Source organism: Chiloscyllium plagiosum, unplaced genomic scaffold, assembly GCF_037043375.1.
Source record: "Chiloscyllium plagiosum isolate Xiang-an unplaced genomic scaffold, Cpla_swu_hap1 HiC_scaffold_30, whole genome shotgun sequence".
Taxonomy (NCBI): domain Eukaryota; kingdom Metazoa; phylum Chordata; class Chondrichthyes; order Orectolobiformes; family Hemiscylliidae; genus Chiloscyllium; species Chiloscyllium plagiosum.
In genome coordinates this window covers 16211879-16232272 of record NW_028270168.1, presented here as the reverse complement: position 1 = coordinate 16232272, position 20394 = coordinate 16211879, and the positions used below count along the sequence as shown (strand labels likewise).

General features: G+C 44.5%; 1 protein-coding gene across 2 annotated transcripts in view; it reads left to right on the top strand.

Moving 5' to 3' along the window:
- Positions 1–11594, top strand: part of LOC148142146 (uncharacterized) — a 28360-nt gene extending 16766 nt beyond the window's left edge. For both annotated transcript variants that reach the window (XM_087977001.1, XM_087977000.1), the window contains exon 5: positions 11126–11594. In XM_087977001.1, coding sequence (XP_087833127.1) covers positions 11126–11217 — 92 coding nt within the window. In that variant the 3' untranslated portion in view covers positions 11218–11594. The remainder of the gene's footprint in view (positions 1–11125) is intronic.
- Positions 11595–20394: the final 8800 nt, after the last annotated feature.

Genomic DNA, 20394 nt, shown 5'->3' with positions numbered 1-20394 from the left:
ACCTCACTACACATAAAGGTTATATTAACAATATGCATTTCAGATTCACCATTCTCTCATGAATACTGTCTCCTGGTGGACTATGGCCTCAGACTGTGGTCTGTCTGCACTGAGCCTTTGCTGTTGTTGAGAAAGCATTGAGACATTGCTCAGCATGCATTCCTACACCTTGCAGTGCACCAGACTGAAACACTTGGCCATGAACAGATCTTTGCAGTGGTAGGACAAAAGGTTTCAACAAAACATGAAATTTTTAAACAAGTACAGAAACTGCAGGTCTGACAATATCTGTGGAGAGAATTTGAAAAAAGTTCAACGCACACTTGAAATGTTAGCTCTGTTCCTCTCTGAGTTAATGTTTTGAGTCCAGTTTGACCCTTCTTTCAGAATGATCTGCACAGATGCTGTCAGAGCTGAGTTTCTCCAGCATTCTCTGTGTTTGCTTCAGATTTTCAACATTTGAAGGATTTTGCTTTCAGGAAGTGTCTAAGGCTGCCTTGATTATTTAAATGCAGCTGAGCTCAGGAAATTCACTGTTGACTCAACTGGATGGTCAGGAGCTATGTCCTATCGCACTCCTGCTGACAATTGTATCAAAGCAGCAAGTCTTGGCTAATGAGTGAAAGAGGAACAGTTTCATTTGTTGACACTGATGGACTAGTGTTAACGTAACACTCTGTGTTGTCACCATCTCAGAATTTTGGAACCTCAATTGCAGGACCAACTCTGTCCTATCAGGAGTGTCCCAATGATTCTGGTGCAATATAAAGGAAATGTGTCTGTCCATTTCACTGAAGGAATGGTGCAGCCTCAAGGGTAAATGTTGAGAATCGGACTCATTAACTTTTTGTTGCCAGTTTCACTTGATGCTGAATCGACGAAGAGCAGAGAGCTTTGTGGAAAACCTGGTCAACAGTCTCACTTAACTAACTTCATTCGAAGAGAGAGAGATTTAAACAAAAACATAAAGTAGTATGTTACTGTGCACAACTTGCCTACTAGGCAGTAAATGTTTGTACTTCAAAGTAGTTTAAAGTTCATGAGGCACTTTCCAATATCCCTAGTGGGTGTGCTGGATGGAAGGATTAGCTTCGCTAATGTTGAATATTAGAGCTACTCACATAGTTGCAGGTGACCTGCCCTTCTCTAACCATCCTGTCCCTGTCAGCAATCATCAAGATCTTTGGTTGCTCAGCGTGGTTGACAAAACACATTCAGTTTACATCTGAAAACAAATGTCATGCTCATATTTCCATTTCTTCCCCACAAGATGTTAACCCACCTTTTTCTTCCAGAAGAGAGTGACAGACTGCTGATGCTGGAGATTAAAGTCGAGAGTGTGATGCTGGAAAAGCACAGCAGATCAGGCAGCATCCGAGGAGCAGGAGAATCGATGTTTCGGGCAAAAGCCCTTCATTAACAGCTTCCAGATGTTGGCTGTATATTGTCCCCTTAAGGAGCTTTCTTTTTTTATTACTTCGACTGATTTTCTGATGGCGTTAAAAGTGACATTTAAATTTTTTTTCACTGACAGCACACTGTAGGCTATAAATAGAATGTCTCATTGCCAGAAGTCAGACATGATAAATGTGTCCAAACTTAAGACTGAACATCACCAACTCACTACTTCATGACTCATGATTCATGCAGTCAGCTTTATTTGCAAGAGGCAGTCAGCACATTTCAGACCCTTTCTCTCCACAATGTATATTCTGTTTTGCATACCCAATTAATGTGTAATTTAAAAATTCGTTCATGGGACATGGGTGTTGCTGGCTGTGCCAACATTTATTGCCTGTCCCTAGTTGCCCTATAGATGGCAGTGCTGAGCTACCTTCTTGAATCACTGCCATCCATCTGCTGTGGGTTAACCCAAAATGCCCTTAAGGAGGGAATCCCAGGATTTTGACCCAGCGATAGTGAAGGAACGGCAATATATTTCCAAATCAGGATGGTGAGAGGCTTGGAGGGGAGTTTACTGCCCTTGCCCATCTAGAAGGAAGTGGGTGTGGTTATGGAAGGTGCAATCTCAGGAATCTTGGTCAATTACTGTAGTGCATCTTGAACACAGTGCTGCAACAGTGCATTGATGGTGAGGAGGGTGAATGTTTGTGGACATGGTGCAATTCAATGGTCTGTTTTGTTCTGGGTGCTGTTAAGTATTCTTGGAGTTGCATTCATTCAAACAAATAAGGAATATTCCATCACACTCTTGAGTTGTGTTTTGTGGGCAGACATAGGAGGGTCAGGAGGTGAGTTACTTGCTCCAAGATTCCTGGTCTCTAACCTGCCCTTGTAGCCTCAGTGCTTGTATGACACGTGCAGTTTTCTCTCTGATCAATGGGGATTCAGCAACAGTAATGTCATTGAGTGTCGAGGGGAGATGGGCATTGCCTACCAGTTATGTGGTGCAAATGCTGCTTGCCACTGTCAGCTCAAACTTGAATATTGTAATGTTACAGCAAAGACTAAAAAGTTCAGTAAATAACACAAAGAACTGGGATTGCTGGAGATTTGAAATGAAAACAGACATTGCTGGTGAAATTCATCAGGTCTGGCAGCATCTGTGGAGAGAAATCACTGGCCTCAAAATGCTAACTCTGCTTTCTCTCCACAGATGCTGCTAAACCTGTTGAATTTCTACAGTAATTTCTGCTTTTATTTTAAAAGTTCAGTGATTGAAGGCAAGTAAATTCATATCAGGTTTGAGCTGTCAGTAATCCTGAATAATCTCAAAATAATGAAGGTTTTTTTGAATTTGGTAAATTATAAGAAATTGGTTCCACCTGAGGCCAGGCTGCTAACCCTCTGAGGTAAGGATGAGGTTACTTGGCAATTACTTGGGTAAAATAGGCTGACTAAACATGGTTTCATGGCTTCATCAAGGGGTTATCCTCCCTGATAAATCTGTTTGAATTCTTTGAGGAGATAATGAGCAAGTTAGGCAAATGGACGTGATCTATTTGGATTTCCAGAAGGCCTTTGACAAGTTGCTGCACAGGTGCCGTACTGCTAAGTAAGATAAGAGCATTGTGCTCGGGACAAGGTACTGGCGTGGACTGAAGATTGGCTGGCTGGCAGAAGGACAAGGTGGGAATAAAGGGGTCTTTTTCAGGATGGCAGCCAGTGACTTGTGGAGTTCCACAGGGTTCAGTGTTGGGACCACAATTATTGATGTTATATATTAACAGTCTGAAGGAAAGAACTGAGGGCATTGCTACTAAGCCTGCAGATCACACAAAGATAGGTGGAGGGACGGGTAGCATTGGGGAAACAGGGAAGCTGGATGGGCTGGGAGAGTGGGCAAAGGAGTAGCAGGTGGAATATGATGGGGGAAGATGTGAGGTTTTGCATTTTGGTATGAAAAATGGAGGTGTAGACTTTTCTAAATGGGGAAGGCTTTGGAAATCTGAAGCACAAAGAGACTTGGGAGACCTAGTTCAGGATTCTCTTAAGGTTAACATGCAGGTTCAGTTGGCAGATAGGGAGACAAATGCAACAAAAGCTGAGATGTACAGCTGAGGCTGTATAAGGCTCTGGTCATACTGTATCTGGAATATTATGAGCAGTTATGGGGCCCTGTATCTAAGGAAGGATGTGTTGGCATTGAAGGGGGTCCAGAGGAAGTTTACATGAATGGTCCCAGGAATGAAGTGCTTGTCATATGAAGAGTGGTCGAGGACTCTGTGTCTGTAATCAATGGGGTTTGGAAGGATGAGAGGGCATCTCATTGAAACTTATAGAATCCTAAGAGGCCTGGATAGAGCAGACATGGATAAGACGTTTCCATTAGTAGGAAAGACTTGAACCCGATGGCACAGCCGCAGAGTGAAGGATAACACTTTCATATTGAAACAAAGAGAATTTCTTCAGTCAGAGGGTGGTGAATCTGTGGAACTCATTGCTGCAGAAGGCTAGGAGGCCAAGACATTGAGAATATTTAAAGTTAAGAATCACACAACACCAGGATATAGTCCAACAGGTTTATTTGGAAGTACTAGCTTTGGAAGTGCTGCTCCTTCGTTAGGTAGCTCATGGGGCAGGATCATAGGACACACAATATATCGTCAAAGATTAGAGTGTTATACACCTGATGCAATGCAGTGAATAAACCTGTTGTTGTTAACTCTTTAATCACTCAGAATGGATTGCAGGTTTCAATTCATTAATATGTAAATCCCAGAATCTCAACATCAAGGGTATTTAAGACAGAGATGGATAGGTTCTTGATTAGTAAGGGGATCAAGGGTTATGGAGAGACGGCAGGAGAACGACAGAGCGGTGAGGAGAGAGGTTGGAGAGACGTCAGAGGTGCTGGGAAGAGTATCTGATTGTTTTTTAAGTGGGTGAGATCTAAACCCGAGACCCTACAACATAGGATCTCCCTCCCATCCACCTCCTCTAACCTTAATAAAAGTCTGTAAACTCGGCATGTTCTTCAGGTTTTCTTTATATAGTCCTGTGTATGGCTGTTAGGGCAGTTGCATGTTCCTCCTGAAGAATGTGGCAGGTGGGAGACACGACACATATCTCTGCTGACCACATCTGCAGGAAGTGCACCCAACTCCAGCACCTCGAAAACCGAGTTAGGGAACTGGAACTACAAATCATCCGGGAGGCTGAGGGAGAAATTGAGAGGATGTACAGGGAGGTGGTCACTCCTCAGACACAGGATAAGGACAGCTGGGTTACAGTCAGGGGGGAGGAAGGGAAACTGATAGATAGAGCAGGGATCTCCTGTGACTGTTCCCCTCAGCAATAAGTATACCGTTTTGGATACTGCTGGTGGGGACGGCATTCCAGGAGAAAGCTATAGTTGTCAGGTCTCTGGCACTGAGCCTGGCACTGTGGCTCAGAAGGGAAGGGGGAAGAATAGAAAAGTGCTAGTGGTAGGGGACTCAATAGTTAGATGGATTGACAGGAGATTTTGTGGTCAGAAACAGTACTCCCAGAAGGTACGTTGCCTCCTGGGTGCCAGGGTCCGGGATATCGCCAATTGGGTTTAAAAGATTCTGAAGAGGGAGGGAGAGCAGCCAGAAATCATGGTACATATTGACACCAATGACATAGCCAGGAAAGGGATTGAGGATCTGAAAAATGACTCCAGAGAGCTATTTGGAAGCTGAAGAGCAGGATGAATCAAGTAGCGTTCTCAGGTTTGCTACCTGTGCCATGAGATAGTGAGATGAGGAACAGTCAGTTAATGCAGCTTAACACGTGGCTGCGAGGCTGGTGCAGGAGGGAGGGCTTCAGATACCTAGACCATTGGGATGCCTTCTGGGGAAGGTGAGACCTGTACATGAAGAAAGGGTTGCATTTGAACTGGAAGGGCATAAATGTCCTGGGTAGGAGATTTGCTCGTGTTGTTTGGGGAGGTTTAAACTAGTTTGGCAGGGGGTTGGGAATCAGATCTGAGAGGGGGGTAGTTGTAGAAGGGGCAGTGACTGGATGTGGTGAATCTATCTGGAAAGTTTTTCATGTGATGAAACAAAGGGATTGGCTAACGTGTGTCTGCTTTTCCGCAAGGTGTGTCAGAAATAAGAGAGATGAATTTAGAGATTGTATCATTACTTAGGGCTATGGTGTTGTGGTCATAACAGAGACATGGGTTTCACCGGGGCAGAAATGGTTACTAGATGTTCCAAGGTTTAAAACATTTAACAAGAACAGCGAGGGGAGAGAAAGAGAAGGGGGTGTGGCATTGTTAATTAGAGAGTGCGTTACAGCTACAGAAATGAAGGTTGTCGTGGGAGATTTGTCTACTGAGTCAGTATGGGTGGACGTTAGCAATGGCAAGGGAGCAGCCACCTCATTGCAGTAGGGAGATCAAAGAACTTATAGACCGGTAGATTTTGGAAAAATGTAGATGTAGCAGGATTGTTGCTATGGTTGGTGTCAACTTTCCCAATATTGACTGGAACCTCCGTAGTGCAGATGATTTGGATGGAGCCGTTTGTCAGTTGTATTCAGGAGGGTTTCCTTACTCAGTATGTGGACAGGCTGATGAGGGGAGAGGCCATTTTGGATTTGGTGCTCAGCAATGAGCCAGGGCTGGTGTTAGATGGGAGAACACTTTGGTGACAGTGACCACAACTGCCTCACATTTACCATAGCCTTGGAGAGGGAAAGGAGCAGTTACCATGGGAAGATATTTAAATGGGGAAAAGGAAATGATGACACTATCAGACAGGAGTTGGGAAGTACAGATTGGGAGCAATTGTTCCACAGAAAGGGAACAACAGACATGTGGAAAATGTTTAAGGAGCAGTTGTTGTGAGTGATGCATAAATTTGTTCCTCTGAGACAGGCAAGAAGGGGTAAGATTAAGGAGCCTTGGATGACGAGAACAGAGGAGCTTCTTGTCAAAAGGAAGAAGGCAGCTTATGTAAGGTGGAGAAAGCAAGGATCTAGCACAGCTTTAGAGGATTACAGGCTTACTAGAAAGGGGCTGAAAAATGGACTGAGAAGAGCCAGGAGGGGGCATGTAAAAAGGCCAGATGGGAAGGATTAGAGAGAACCCAAAGGCATTTTACTCATACGTGAGGAATAAGAGAATGATCAGGGAGAATGTAGAGCCAGTCAGGGATAGCATAGGGAACCTGTACATGGAGTCTGAGCAGATAGGGGAAGTCCTAAATGAGTTTTTTTGCTTCAGTTTTTACTAAGGAAAGGGACCTTGTTGTGAATGAGAACTTTGAGGGGCTGGGATACAGGCTTGACCAGATCAAGATTAATGAAGTTGATGTGCTGGAAATTTTAGCAAACATTAAGATTGATAAGTCCCCAGAGCCAGACCGGATTTTTCCCAGGATGCTCAGGGAAGCGAGAAAGAAGGTTGCTAAGCCACTGGTGAAGATGTTTTCTTCCTCACTCTCCGTGGGAGTTGTACCAGATAATTGGAAGGAGGCGAATGTTGTTCTTCTTTCAAGAAGGGTAATGGGGAACTCCCTGGCTATTACAGACCAATCAGTCTTATGTCTGTAGTCAGAAAGGGTTTGGAAAGAATTCTGATGACTAATTGGAAAAGCATAGCATAATTAGAAGCAGTGAGCATGGCTTTGTGACAGGCAGGTCATGCCTCACAAATCTTATTGAGGAGGTGACAAGACAGATTGACGACGGTCGAGCAGTGGATGTGGTGTATGTGGATTTCAGCAAGGCATTTGATAATGTTCCCCATGGTAGGCTCATTCATAAAGTCAGGAGGTATGGGATACAGGGAGATTTGGCTGTCTGGGTTCAGAATTGGTTGGATGACAGAAGCCAGAGAGTGGTTGTAGATGGAAAGTAATCTGCTTGGAGGTCAGTGGTGAGTGGTGTCTAGCAGGGCTCTGTTCTTGGGCCTCTACTCTTTGTAGTTTTTATAAATGACTTGGATGAGGAGGTTGAGGGGTGGGTTAGTAAATTTGCCAATGACAAAAAAGTTGGAGGTGCTGTTGATAGTATTGCAGGCTGCAGTGTGACATAGACAGGATGCAGAGCTGGGCTGAGAAATGGCAGATGGAGTTCAATCTGGATATATGCGAAGTGATGCATTTTGGAAGGTTGAACTTGAATGCTGAATATAGGACTAAAGACAGGATTCTTGGCAGTGTGGAGGAACAGAGGGATCTTGATGTTCAAGTACACAGATCCCTCAAGGTTGCCACCCAAGTAGATAGGGTTGTTAAAAAAGCATATGGCGTTTTGGCTTTCACTAACAGGGGGATCGAGTTTAAGAGCCACAAGGTTTTGCTGCAGCTCTACAAAACCCTGGTGAGACCACACGTGGGTTATTGTGTCCAGTCCTGGTTGTCCTATTGTAAGATGCGGAGGCTTTGGAGAGGGTGCAAAGAAGGTTTACCAAGATGCTACCTGGACTGGAGGACATGTCTTACAAGGACAGGTTGACTGAACTCGGACTTTTCTCTCTGGAGAGAAGGAAGAAGAGAGATGACCTGATGGAGGTGTACAAGGTAATGAGAGGCATAGATAGAGTCAATAGCCAGAGACTTTTCCCCAGGGCAGGATTGACTGCCACGAACGGTCATAGTTTTAAGATGTTAGGAAGAAGGTATTGAGGAGATGTCAGAAGTAGGTTCTTTACGCAGAGAGTTGTGAATGCATGGAATGCACTGTCAGCAGTGGTGGTGGAAGCAGAGTCATTAGGGATGTTTAAGTGACTGCTGGACATGCACATGGACAGCAGTGAGTTGTGGGGTGTGTAGGTTAGGTTATTTTATTTTAGATTAGGATTAATCCTCGGCACAACATCGTGGGCCAAAGGGCCTGTTCTGTGCGCAACGTTTCTATGTTCTAATGAGGTTGTGAAACATATCAGCCATGATTGAATGGCACAGTGGAATCGATGGGCCAAATGGTCCAGTTCTGCTTCTCTATCTGATGATCTTATGGAATGAGCTGAAATCTCTAGAAATTGTCAATCAATCATCCGGACACTGCTCTGTGCGACACTGGAGCTAAAAATCACAGTGAAATTAAGAAAGTTTTTTTTGTAGTTTTCTGTGAATGTTCTCCTTACCACATATAACACTGAAAATGAGATAAAATGACGGCTTGGCTGAGAGTCAAGCATTATCCATTTGAGAATGAATCTTTTTGCTTTCCGATTGGCACAGGAAGGCAGTCTGTCACAAGAATTGATGTGTCAGCCAACTAATGGCTGAAGTGTAAGGCAAGTAACATGATAAAACCTCCAGGCTTACATTTAATCTGAGTTGGCAACCCTATTGGCAGGATGGCCGTGAAGCAGAGGGCATAGATTGAAGATCCTTGGCAAAAGAACCCAAGATGAGATGAGGAGGCATTTTGTTACACAGCGAGTTGACACACTTTGGAAATTATTGCCGGAAAGCTTTAATATTATCTCTCAAAACGGAATTAGATATCAGTGCAGGACTTGTATACTTAATAGTAAGGTTCTAAGGAGTATTGCTGAACAAAGAAACCTTGGAGTGCAGGTTCCTACTTCCTTGAAAGTGGAGTCATAGGTAGATAGGATAGTGAAGAAGGCGTTTGGTATGCTTTCCTTTATTGGTCAGGACATTGAGTACAGGAGTTGGGAGGTCATATTGCAGCTGTGCAGGACATTAGTTAGGCCAGTTTTGGAGTATTGCATGCAATTATGGTCTCCTTCCTATCGGAAGGATATTGTGAAACTTGAAAGGCTAATGGATAGTCTTGCGATCCCAGCACCAATTTAAATCCTTCAGTGTGTAATTAATGCCCATTTTAGGGTGTCATCCCATCACCGGCATTCTTAACCAAACCACAAATGGGCAACTTGCCATGCAGGGAGTAATCGTTCCTGTGGGCTCCCTGAGGGTTCTCTTGTTCAAAGACATTCAGTGCCTGATCGAGGGGCCCAGCTACTGGATGTGACATTCTTGCTTCTGATTTTGTTTTCCCAGTGACCCCACACCATCAGTCACTCATGGCCTAGGCTCTGTACCCAGTTCCAGATGTCGGGTGGGAGATCATACTGGAAGCAGCCTGGTGGCACTGACATTCCATAGAGCCAAAGAGGCAGACGGGCAATGTGGGTTGGTGGCAATTCTTCAGGCAGTGGGTGAGACCACCACCACCTCCAGAAAATAGCATCCACTGTCTGGGTAATGGGTCACTCATTGTGATTTAACTCTGTGGTGCCTCTGGATTACTATTCCAGTGACGTTACCACTACACCACCATAAAAACAAGACTATACCCCTCATGATTTTATAAACCTCTATCAAATCATTGTAATAATTTTATTGTAAGCCTGCTCCTCTGCCAGGCTAAGATGACCATCAACAGCTCCAGTCAATGGGAGGCTGAAGGGCTGGTACAGTCTGAGTGCCTGCCCTTCCCACAGCAATGCTCATAGCCTGCTGTCCCTGGAAAGAGAGCACGCTGTGTTCACCTGTACACTTGAAGCACTCTGTATCCAGTGGGTATCACAGGAGCCAGATTACTTCTACTCCCCTCAAAGTCTCTGAACCTTATTGAGTTTCCTTTGAAATTTAGTTTATGCTACAGTACTCCCTTGTAAGGACTTGTTCTTTAGAATCCCTACAGTGTGGAAACACGCCTTTCGGCCCAACAAGTTCACACTGACCCTCCAAAGAGTATCTCACCCAAACCCATTCCCCATTATTCTACATTTACCCCTGACTAATGCACCTAATCTACACATCCCTAAACACTATGGGCAATTTAGCTTGGCCACTTCACCTAACCTGCACATCTTTGTGATTGTGGGAGGAAACCCAAGCAGACACAGAGAGAATGTGCAAACTCCACACAAACAGTCGCCCGAGGCTGGAATCAAACCTGGGTCCCTGGTGCTATGAGGTAGCAGTCCTAACCACTGAGCCACCATGCCGTCCAGCCTTTAAGTTTGCAAATTTATTAGTTTATTTATTTATTTGGTTTTTACAAAAGAGTATGAAAAGGTGCCAGGACACTGGCAAATACAAAGCAGACATATGGAAGGTTGGGTTTTGTACATAAACAAACTACTGCTGAGCAGACTCAAAGGACCGAATGGTCTATTTATGCTTCTAGTTTCTAATAGGTTTTGCATCATAATTTAACATCTGGCTGGAGTCCATTTACGAAACAAATGATGGGAGACCTTCATTGCAATGGGGCAGAATATGGTCCATTAATTATAATCATCTTCCTTATCCTCAGCCTATTTTCTTGTAAGTCCTGATCTCATCGCTGATGCTTCAATGATTTTGTTATCTCAATGCATTGAAAAGAAACTAAGTGTATGCCTGCAGCAATGAAGAGTCATGTTGAGATAAATAATCAGAATTGTGGTGATCAATATAAGAAATGGCAGCTTCAGTTCCGAATAATAATATGATGGCATTGACTGCTGCAAGTAAGTTTCAAGGCAACAAAAGATGGTGGTTACTTCTGATTGATTGTGTGCTTTCTCCTGACGATTAAAGTTCGATGAAGTGTGCCAATCCCAGGATTATTTGTAGCTATACAAAACCCAGCCTTCAACTCTGCCACATTTCAAGTACTGCCTCACCAAATTATTTCCCAGAAAACAATTACCTACACATGAAGTAGTTCATATAATCATGGAATTATAATTATGGATGGTGAATACCCTTGCCAAATTTTATAGGTGCGCCATTGAGAGCATTCTCTCTGGATGTATCACTACCTGGTATGGCAACTGTACCATTCAAGATCGGAGACGGTTACAGAGAGTGGTGAACTCAGCCCAGACAATCAAAAAGGCCAACCTCCCACCTATAGAATCCATCTACCAGGCCCGCTGTCAAGGAAAGGCCGCCAGCATTCTCAAAGATCCATCCCACCCGGCAATGTTTTTCTACAACCTCTACCATCGGGGAGCAGGTACAGAAGCCTGAACACGCACCAGCTGATTTCAAAACAGTTTCTACCCTACTATTGTTAGAAGACTGAATGGACTCACAAACTCTTAACATTCGCCTGTTTTGGTTTTTGCCGCTGTTTACCTATTATTTACTGATCTATGCTACTTAACTCTGTGATCTGTCTGTATTGCTCACAAGACAAAGCTTTTCACTGCGCCTTGATACACGTGACAATAAATTCAATTCAATTAAGTTCAATTCAATTAGTAAAACAATGCCTTGTGATTGAAGATCCTGACTCTTTCCATGGGAGAATACAATGAAGAATACACGAGATTATGTTTTGTTACAGAATGAAGCTGGGCTGTGAAACTGTCTATGATCATTCTCTCCATTCCCCAGCATGTTACCCTCAGTGGAATGGTTGAAGCTTGACACAATTTGGGACTAAGGTTAGACTTGATCGGCATTCCAACCACCACTATAGACGTTTACTCCCTTCACCACCAATGTACAGGGGCAGAAGTGAGTACCATTTACAAGATGCACTGCAACAACTCACCAAGCCCTCTTTGACACATCTTCCAAACCTCAAACTTTTGTTTTTTGGTTCATGGATGTGGGTGTTGCTGGCGAGGCTGGCATTCTATAGAGAAGGCAGTTAGATCATAAAACCAGAAGAACTAGGAAACGGAGGAGGTCATTTGGCCCTTGGAGCCTGCTCTGCCATTCAATAGTCTTTGAGTAATTTTTCCTTAAATACAGTAAGTTGTGACCATCAGTTGTACACCACCTGATCCCACAAACAGCTCTGAGATGAATAAATGGGTCATCTGTTGAGAATTAACAGGTACTATGGGATCTTTTGTGTTCCTGTTAATAAAGCAAATGGATCTCTGTCCGATGTCTAATCTAAGTTACAGCAACTCTGACCACCAGGGTTGGTTTGGGAGGAGATTTAAGAAATAACAAGTCTTCATTGGTTAGAAGATTAAATATTGGAGTTGGGATATCATGTTGCAGCTGTATGGGGCCATTTTTAGAATACTGCATTCAATTTTGGTCATCCTTCTATAAAAAGGATGTTGTTAAACTTGAGAGGGTGCAGAGAAGGTTTACATGAATGTTACTGGGACTGGAGCATTTATAGGGAGAGGCTGAAAAGACTGGGGCCTTTTCCCTGGAGTGTTGAGGCTGAGGGGTGATCTTATAGAGGTTTATAAAATCATGAGGGATGTAGAAAAGGTGAATAGTCAAAGGCTTTTTCCTAGGATGGGGAATCCAAAACTAGGTTTAAGGTGAGAGGGGAAAGATTTAAAAAGGATCTGAGGGGTAACTTTTTTACACAGAGCGTGGTGCGTGTATGGAATGAGCTGCCAGAGGAAGTGGTGGAGGTGAGTGCAAGGCAGTAGGATGGATATATGAATAGAATGAGTTGGGAGGGATATGGGCTAAATGCTGGTAAATGAGACTAGGTCAGATTTGGACATTTGGTCAGCATGGATATTTTGGACTGAAGGGTCTGTTTCCGTGGTATAACTCTATTACTCTAATAGGGTCATGGCTAACCCAATGCTCCTTATATCTACATTCCTGCCCTTTCCCCATAAATCTTGATTTAGAGTTAAGAATCTACCATATTGCTGTGAGTCTGGAGTCCCATGTAGGCCAGATAAGGATGGCAGATTTCATACCCCAACAACTGACCTTGATTACATGGCATTAGGTTAGATTTTTATTTAGATCTGCCCGATTGGCTTGTCAAGATTGACAATGGTCCTGATCAAGGACAATCAGGGATGGACAGTAAATGCTGACCTTGCTGGTGATGCACGCATCCCATGAAAGAATAAAAGAAAAACCAGAGGTTGTAATTTAAAAAAGGAGAGAGAGAGAGGGAAAAAGAGTTAGAGAATGAAGCAGAAAGGGAGGGAGCTGTTGTCTGAGAAGAGCAGACAGGAGGGATTGTACTCGGTGCATTGATATTGGAGAGCAGCTTGTACTGGACTTCGTGCCTGAAGGATTCCTGGCAGGCTTCATGCCAACCTCCACCCCCTGCGACACACTTGGACAGAGTATTGCCGTTTTATTTCTTTCGCAGTCCCCACCCACTGTCTCTTAACAGAGGCCATTCTATTCACATCAAGGGCATTTCTTTCTGGAGTTGTCTTCGAGCAGTTTCTCAGTGGGATGTAACATCAGGAAAGGAGATATACATGACCCAAGCAATGGTAATGCAGCATTTATTGACATTAAAATGCTTAGTTTTTAGAGAGCACTATATGGCCAAAATTTTCATTCTGACTCTCATGCTGTCTTTTTTAACAGCATAGTCCCCAAATCTTTCTGGATTAGCAGACCTATTTCCAAATGTATTCAAGCTCATGATCACCCAGTATTTAAATTACAATATTCACATACACCATTCCTAATATGCAAGTGTTATATGTCGAGTATTTTCTTAATGCTGTTCAGAAAAGATATGTTTATTTCACAGATGTTATTGAGATGAGTGTACCTGCTGCAGAATGCAGAAGTCTACCTGTTCTTCATTGGGAAGCACTGGAGAGGACAGGTACAGTGGGAGAGCGGGAACAATGTGAAAACATGTACAGTGTAGAGAATGGGATCGGTGGTGTGCATGGGGAGACTAGGTACAGGGGGAGAGCAGGTACAGGGATGGAGACTAGGTACAGGGGAGAGCAGGTACAGGGATGGAGACTAGGTACAGGGGAGAGCAGGTACAAGGGGTGCAGGTGCAGGGGGGAGAGCAAGTACAAGGGGTGCAGGTACAGGGGAGAGAGCAGGTACATGGGGAGCATGTACAGGTGGAGAGCAGGTACAGGGGGTGAGCAGGTACAGGGGGGAGAGCAGGACGGGGGAAGAGCAGGTACAGGGGGAGAGCAGGTACGGGGGGAGAGCAGGTACGGGGGGAGAGCAGGTATGGGGGGAGAGCAGGTACAGGGGGAATGCAGGTATGGGGGAGAGCAGGTATAGGGGAGAGCAGGTACAGGGGGAGATCAGGAACAGGGGGGAGAGCAGGTACAGGGGGACAGCAGGTACAGGGGGAGAGCAGGTATGAGGGAGAGCAGGTACAGGGGGACAGCAGGTACAGGGGGAGAGCAGGTATGGGGGAGAGCAGGTACACGGGGGACAGCAGGTACAGGGGCAGAGCAGGTACGGGGGAGAGCAGGTACGGGGGAGAGCAGGTACAGGGGGGACAGCAGGTACAGGGGGACAGCAGGTACAGGGGGTGCAGGTACAGGGGGAGAGCAGGTACAAGGTGACAGCAGGTACCGGGGGGACAGCAGGTACGGGGGGAGAGCAGGTACAGGGGGAGAGCAGGTACGGGGGGGGGAGCAGGTACAGGACAGGGGAGCAGGTACAGGATGGGGGAGCAGGTACAGGGGGAGAGCAGGTACATGGGGTGCAGGTACAGGGGGTGCAGGTACAGGGGGAGAGCAGGTATGGGGGGAGAGCAGGTACGGGGGGGTGAGCAGGTACAGGGGGAGTGCAGGTACAGGGGGTGCATGTACAGGGGGTGCAGGTACAGCGGAGAGCAGGTGCAAGGCGTGCAGGTACAAGGGGTGCAGGTACAGGGGGACAGCAGGTACAGGGGGGAGAACAGGTACAGGGGTTGCAGGTACAGGGGGAGAGCAGGTACAGGGGGTGCAGGTACAAGGGGAGAGCAGGTACGGGGGAGAGCAAGTACAGGGGATGCAGATATGGAATGGAGTAGATATGGGGAAGAGCTGATATGAGACTGAGCAAGAATAGGGTGCATGCAGGATCAAGGGGAGAAAGTTAAGAAATTCAGGACAGACTCATTATCAGCTTGCTGTTGTGTTTTGTACCTTGAAAGGCTACTGTATTTTTGCTTTTCTCGCCATGTTGAAGAATCTCCGTCCCCAGTTACTCTGCATGTGTCAAGTGACTCCTTCCCCAGAGCCTCATAATGTCTTTCATATCCAGCATTTTCCCACTTAGTGTTTGTCAGTGATTCGATGCGGATTGTTGTGGCATTCTGCGTTCAATGCCAACGTTTGTCAAAATTAACCGTGTGCTGGGTGACGGGACTCAAAAGCAAGGCATCTCCTTCGCCTGGGAAATCGCCACTAAGTGACTGGGATTATCCTGTATCAGTACATTGGGGTGGGCCACAGGCTACAGCAGACAGCTGCAGCCACGTGTGGAACCCCAGCCACGCAGTTAATGGGGCGATGCAGAGAAATGAAGCGGGAGGTATTCTCACATCAGTGACTTTTCAGGTGTGCTTAGTTGCTCCAACAAGCTCACCACATTACCTCCACGTTGGCTGCCACAGCATGTATGAGCTGACAAAACTGCAATACCTGGGAGAATTTAACAGACAAACATAAACACATTAGCACAAGAAATGCTGACAGTTGGTGTTTGAAAGAATTTCACGAGTAAATGAGGCCTGTTAAAGCTAATATGATATTAGTGTATCCATTATCTCCATACTATGAGCAGAATTTCCATGCAGATGCTCCAGTTTTCTCTAGGCTTTCTGTGTTTTTTCTGGTCTGTATATAAGAATGGGATAAAGGCACAGACCCACCAAAATTCCACTTGTCTTTCCACGAAAAACAAAAATCCATGTTATGGAAGGGAGAGCCCAGTTTAAGAAAAAAAATGTCTCCCTTTCAAGATGGTGATGAGGAAATTATTTTTTTCTGGGAGTGGTTAGTCTGTGGAATTCTCTTTTAGTGTTGGCCGGTATGTTGAATTAAGTTGGATAGCTCAACAAGAGAGTCAAGAGTTGGTGAGGTCAGGCAGGATAGTGAAGGTGAGACCACAATCAGATCAACTTAAGGGGCTGAATGGCCTCCTTCTGTTTGTATGTGCTGTTTCTCTTTCAAAAGCTCCTTTTGTTCCATCACGGTATCTGCATCTGTTTCATCTTTCCCATTGACTAACATAGGATGCATATATGAAAAGGTTTTTTAAATTCATCCACGGTTTGTGAGCATTGCTGGTTGGGTCAGTCTTTATTGCTGATCCCTGAGTGTCCTTGAGAAATGCAGATTGAAGCAGATCCTTAGTTTTGCCTCCAATCCTCATGTTTAAACTCCAGCAATTGGTTGCAAACTTTAAAGTGCCTTGCTGAGACAAGGTTCCTGATGGTGCGTTTCTTCTTACTGGGAGCTGTCAAATTCAAAGACAGGTTGTGTGTTTGAAACTAAAACAAGATATTACAGCAAACAAGTGCCAGAGATTGTGTGTCCCCCGATTCTGATCTGGACCTGCGATTACATCCAGAAATTTGTGTTCTTTTCAAAATCATGGCAGTCCATCTTAAAAGACTCCATTACAGTGCTTAAAATGAATAGAAGTTTACTGTTTGAGGAATCATGGAGAGAAACAGTTACTTGCTAGATAAGAACACGGAGGCGATGACAGGACATCAAACATATTGCCAAAGCTGTTTCTGATGAAGGAGCTATTTATCACTTTCCACAAATGAAAGCAAGTCTCGCTGGAATACAGATTAAACACAAACAGCCTCTCGTACCTCCCTCCCTTTATGAGATCCACCTCCAGGCATATGTGTACCCAAAGGACAGCCATTAGTTATCTGCAATTTGGAATCCGCAGTACACTGATATATTTTAGAAAGATCTGCAGCATAGTTCAGTTTTTGTTCATTCTGTTCAGTTTTCCAATATGGCTGTTGCTTCTTCTGATTTTTTTGAATGTCTGCTTTCAAAATAGATTAATATTAAAAAGTGAAAGGATTAAATCTCATTGAACATTTCAGTAAATTCAATTCAAAACATTCATGATTATTGAAATAACTGCTCAGAAGCCAGTAGTCCTTCAGCAAGTCACCCTTTATTTCCATGTGCGCAGTACTTTGGCTGTGGCCAGCCAGCTCAGAGTCAGTCCCTGAAGTCAGGAAACTCCTGAATCCCCTGTTAATTTTTTTTCCCTGTTTATATATATTTTATTAAACAATACACAGTTTACAAAACAATTGACATTAACAGCTGCATACAGAGAAACAGCAATTTTACATGGGAGAGGAATGGCAAAGCCAGGCCCCACACACTACCGTTCAACCAGTTTTCAGGGAAATGAGGACAAACCTCAAATCCCAGTTTCAATCATTACAAACAGTAACGATAACATTTGTACATACAAGACAGTCCAATTACATAAAAAACAGTGCATACAATACAGACCCCCTAAAACCCAGCAAGCCCTCCCGTCCCTCTCACCTTCCAGCTACTCTAAGGCAGCCCGTCCCTACACATCTTCCGGCTAATTGTTTGTTAATATCTGTCAGCCAGGGCTCCTTGATTGGCCCAAATTGGCAACTCCCAATCAGGGATCTCATGGTCAATAGGGTCCACCTGGTTCCAATCACTACAATTATGCAGTGAATTTGAGTCATAGAGATGTACAACACGGAAACAAACCCTTCAGTCCAACTCATCTATGCCTACAAAATATCCTAAACTAATCTGATCCCATTTAACAGCATTTGCACCATATCCCTCTAAACCCTTCCTATTCATATACCCATCCAGATGCCTTTTAAATGCTGTATTTGTACTAGCCTCCACCACTTCCTCTGGCAGCTCATTCCATACACACACACACCACCCTCTGTGTGAAAATGTTGCCCCTTAGGTCCCTTTTAAATCTTTCTCCTCTCACCCTAAAACTATGCCCTCTAGTTCTGAACTCCCCCACCCCAGGGAAAAGACCTTGTCTATTTATCCTATTCCTGCCCCTCATGATTTTATAAACCTCTATAAGGTCACCACTCAGCCTCTGATGCTCCAGAGAAAATAGCCCCAGCCTATATAGTCTCTCCCTGTAGCTCAAACCCCATAACCCTGGCAACAACCTTGTAAATTTTTTCTGAATCCTTTCAAGTTTCACAGCATCCTTCCTATAGGAGGGAGACAAGAATTGCACACAACATTCCAAATTCTGCAAGTGAGGCCTTAGTTTAATGTCTTGTGTACGGACTGTTGAGTAAATTCCATGTGTTATTCTGTGCAGTAATGATTCTGTCGCAAAACGTAACAGTCCATATGTTAATGCACAGCTCTATTGTGAATCTTAAACCCACAACTTTCTGAGTCAGACCGAAGAGTACTGTCAATAAGCCAAGTGAATATATGGCTTGAATCCGTACGATGCCACTTTGAAAATACAAGTGCACACCTGGTTTTGACCTAATTTACAGTTTTTTTTAACATGGATTGGCTGAGAGGTTGTAGTTTGACCATGGTTTTAAGCTGTCAGCCATTGACTTTGACCAGAGGGAGGGAGTATCGGGAAAATAAAAACTGAGGTTAAATTTATTTTTGTAATAGGGATGGCGCGGTGGCTCAGTGGTTAGCACTACTGCCTCACAGTGCCAGGGACCCGGGTTCAATTTCCGTCTCGGGCAACTGTCTGTGTGCAGTTTGCACATTCTCTTCATGTCTGCATGGGTTTCTTCCAGGTGCCCCGGCTTCCTCCCACAGTCCAAAGATGTGCAGGTTAAGTGAATTGGCCATGCTAAATTGCCCGTAGTGTTAGGTGCATTAGTCAAGAGTAAATGTAAGGGAATGGGTCTGGGTGTGTTGCTCTTCAGAGGGTCAGTGTGGACTTTTGGGCTGAAGGGCCTGTTTCCACACTGTAGTGAATCTAATCCAATCTAGACTGATATCTGGATTTCCTCTCAATGCCAAAGAGATTGTGAAGCTAATTACTGACTGCCTGGGTGACATGGCTTAATGGTCACACTCTCCTCTTTAGCTGGCCAGGTAAAACAGCCATTTCAATGAGACAAACAGGCAATAATAAAAACAAAACACAGACAGCACTGGACAAACTCAGTAGGTCAGCAGCATCTGTGGAGAGAGAGAAACAGAGCTAACTTTGAAGTCATTCCAGACTCGAAATGTTAACTCTGTTTCTTTTTGCACAGACACTTCCAGACCTGCTGAGTTTCTCCGGCACTCTCTGTTAAGTTCAGATTTCCAGCACCCCCAGCATTTTACTTCTAAGCAATGTTTAGTGTGCAGTCTAACCAGCAAGCTGTCTTCACACCTTTAAAGAGCCATCAACCAAAAAAAATTGGTATCTTCAGAAATGAGGACAGGGCCATAGGAACAAAGGAACATAGGGACTTAGGAGCAGGGAAAGAACATTTGGTTCACTTGAAGCTGCTGTACTATTTGATAACTTCATGGCTGATTGGATTGTGAACTCCATCCCATGTCTACCCCTAACCCTTCACTCCCTTGTCAATAAAAAATATGCCCAAATTCAGAGAATCACTTGACCCATCGAGTCTACACCAACCCTCTGAAGAGCATCCACCGAGACCCACTTCACTATCCTATCCCTTAACCCCCTATTCCCATGGCTATCCCACCTGCACATTCCTGGACACAATGCACAATTTAGCATTGCCAATCCACCCTAACCTGCACATCTTTGGACTGTGGGAGGAAACTGGAGCACCCGGAGGAACCCCGCACAGACACAGGGAAAGCATGCAAACTCCACACAGACAGCCACCCAAGGCTGGAATAGAACCCAGGTCTCTGGCATTGTGCGGCAGCAGTGGTAAACACTGAGCCACTGTGCCGCCCTAGTCTTGACAAATTCAGTGACCTAGCATCCACTCCAAAGTGCAGCACTGAAGTACAAAACAATCTTGCAAGTGCCTTGATGCTAGATGCTAGAGTCTGGAGATGCATGTATTTGTCATCCACAGAGCTTGCCCTAATTGGTTGGAGAGTGATGTCCACGATGGCAGTGTGAAAATGCATGCAGTGAGCTGGAATAAAAAGGTAACTGCTCTGACTTTCCTGTTGGAATTGTTGGTGTCTAGTTTCTATTGATAGACGTGAGAATAGGAAACAGATATTAATGAGGTGAGACTGCATAAAAATTAGATCTTAATGCATGACAATAGTTGCAGTTAGGCTTTTTGCTGTTCACTACTGAGAATCTCATCAGGCTGTTCAACATTTGGTTGGAAAATAAGATTTTTTGCTCTTGACAAACAGGCATTTCCTCA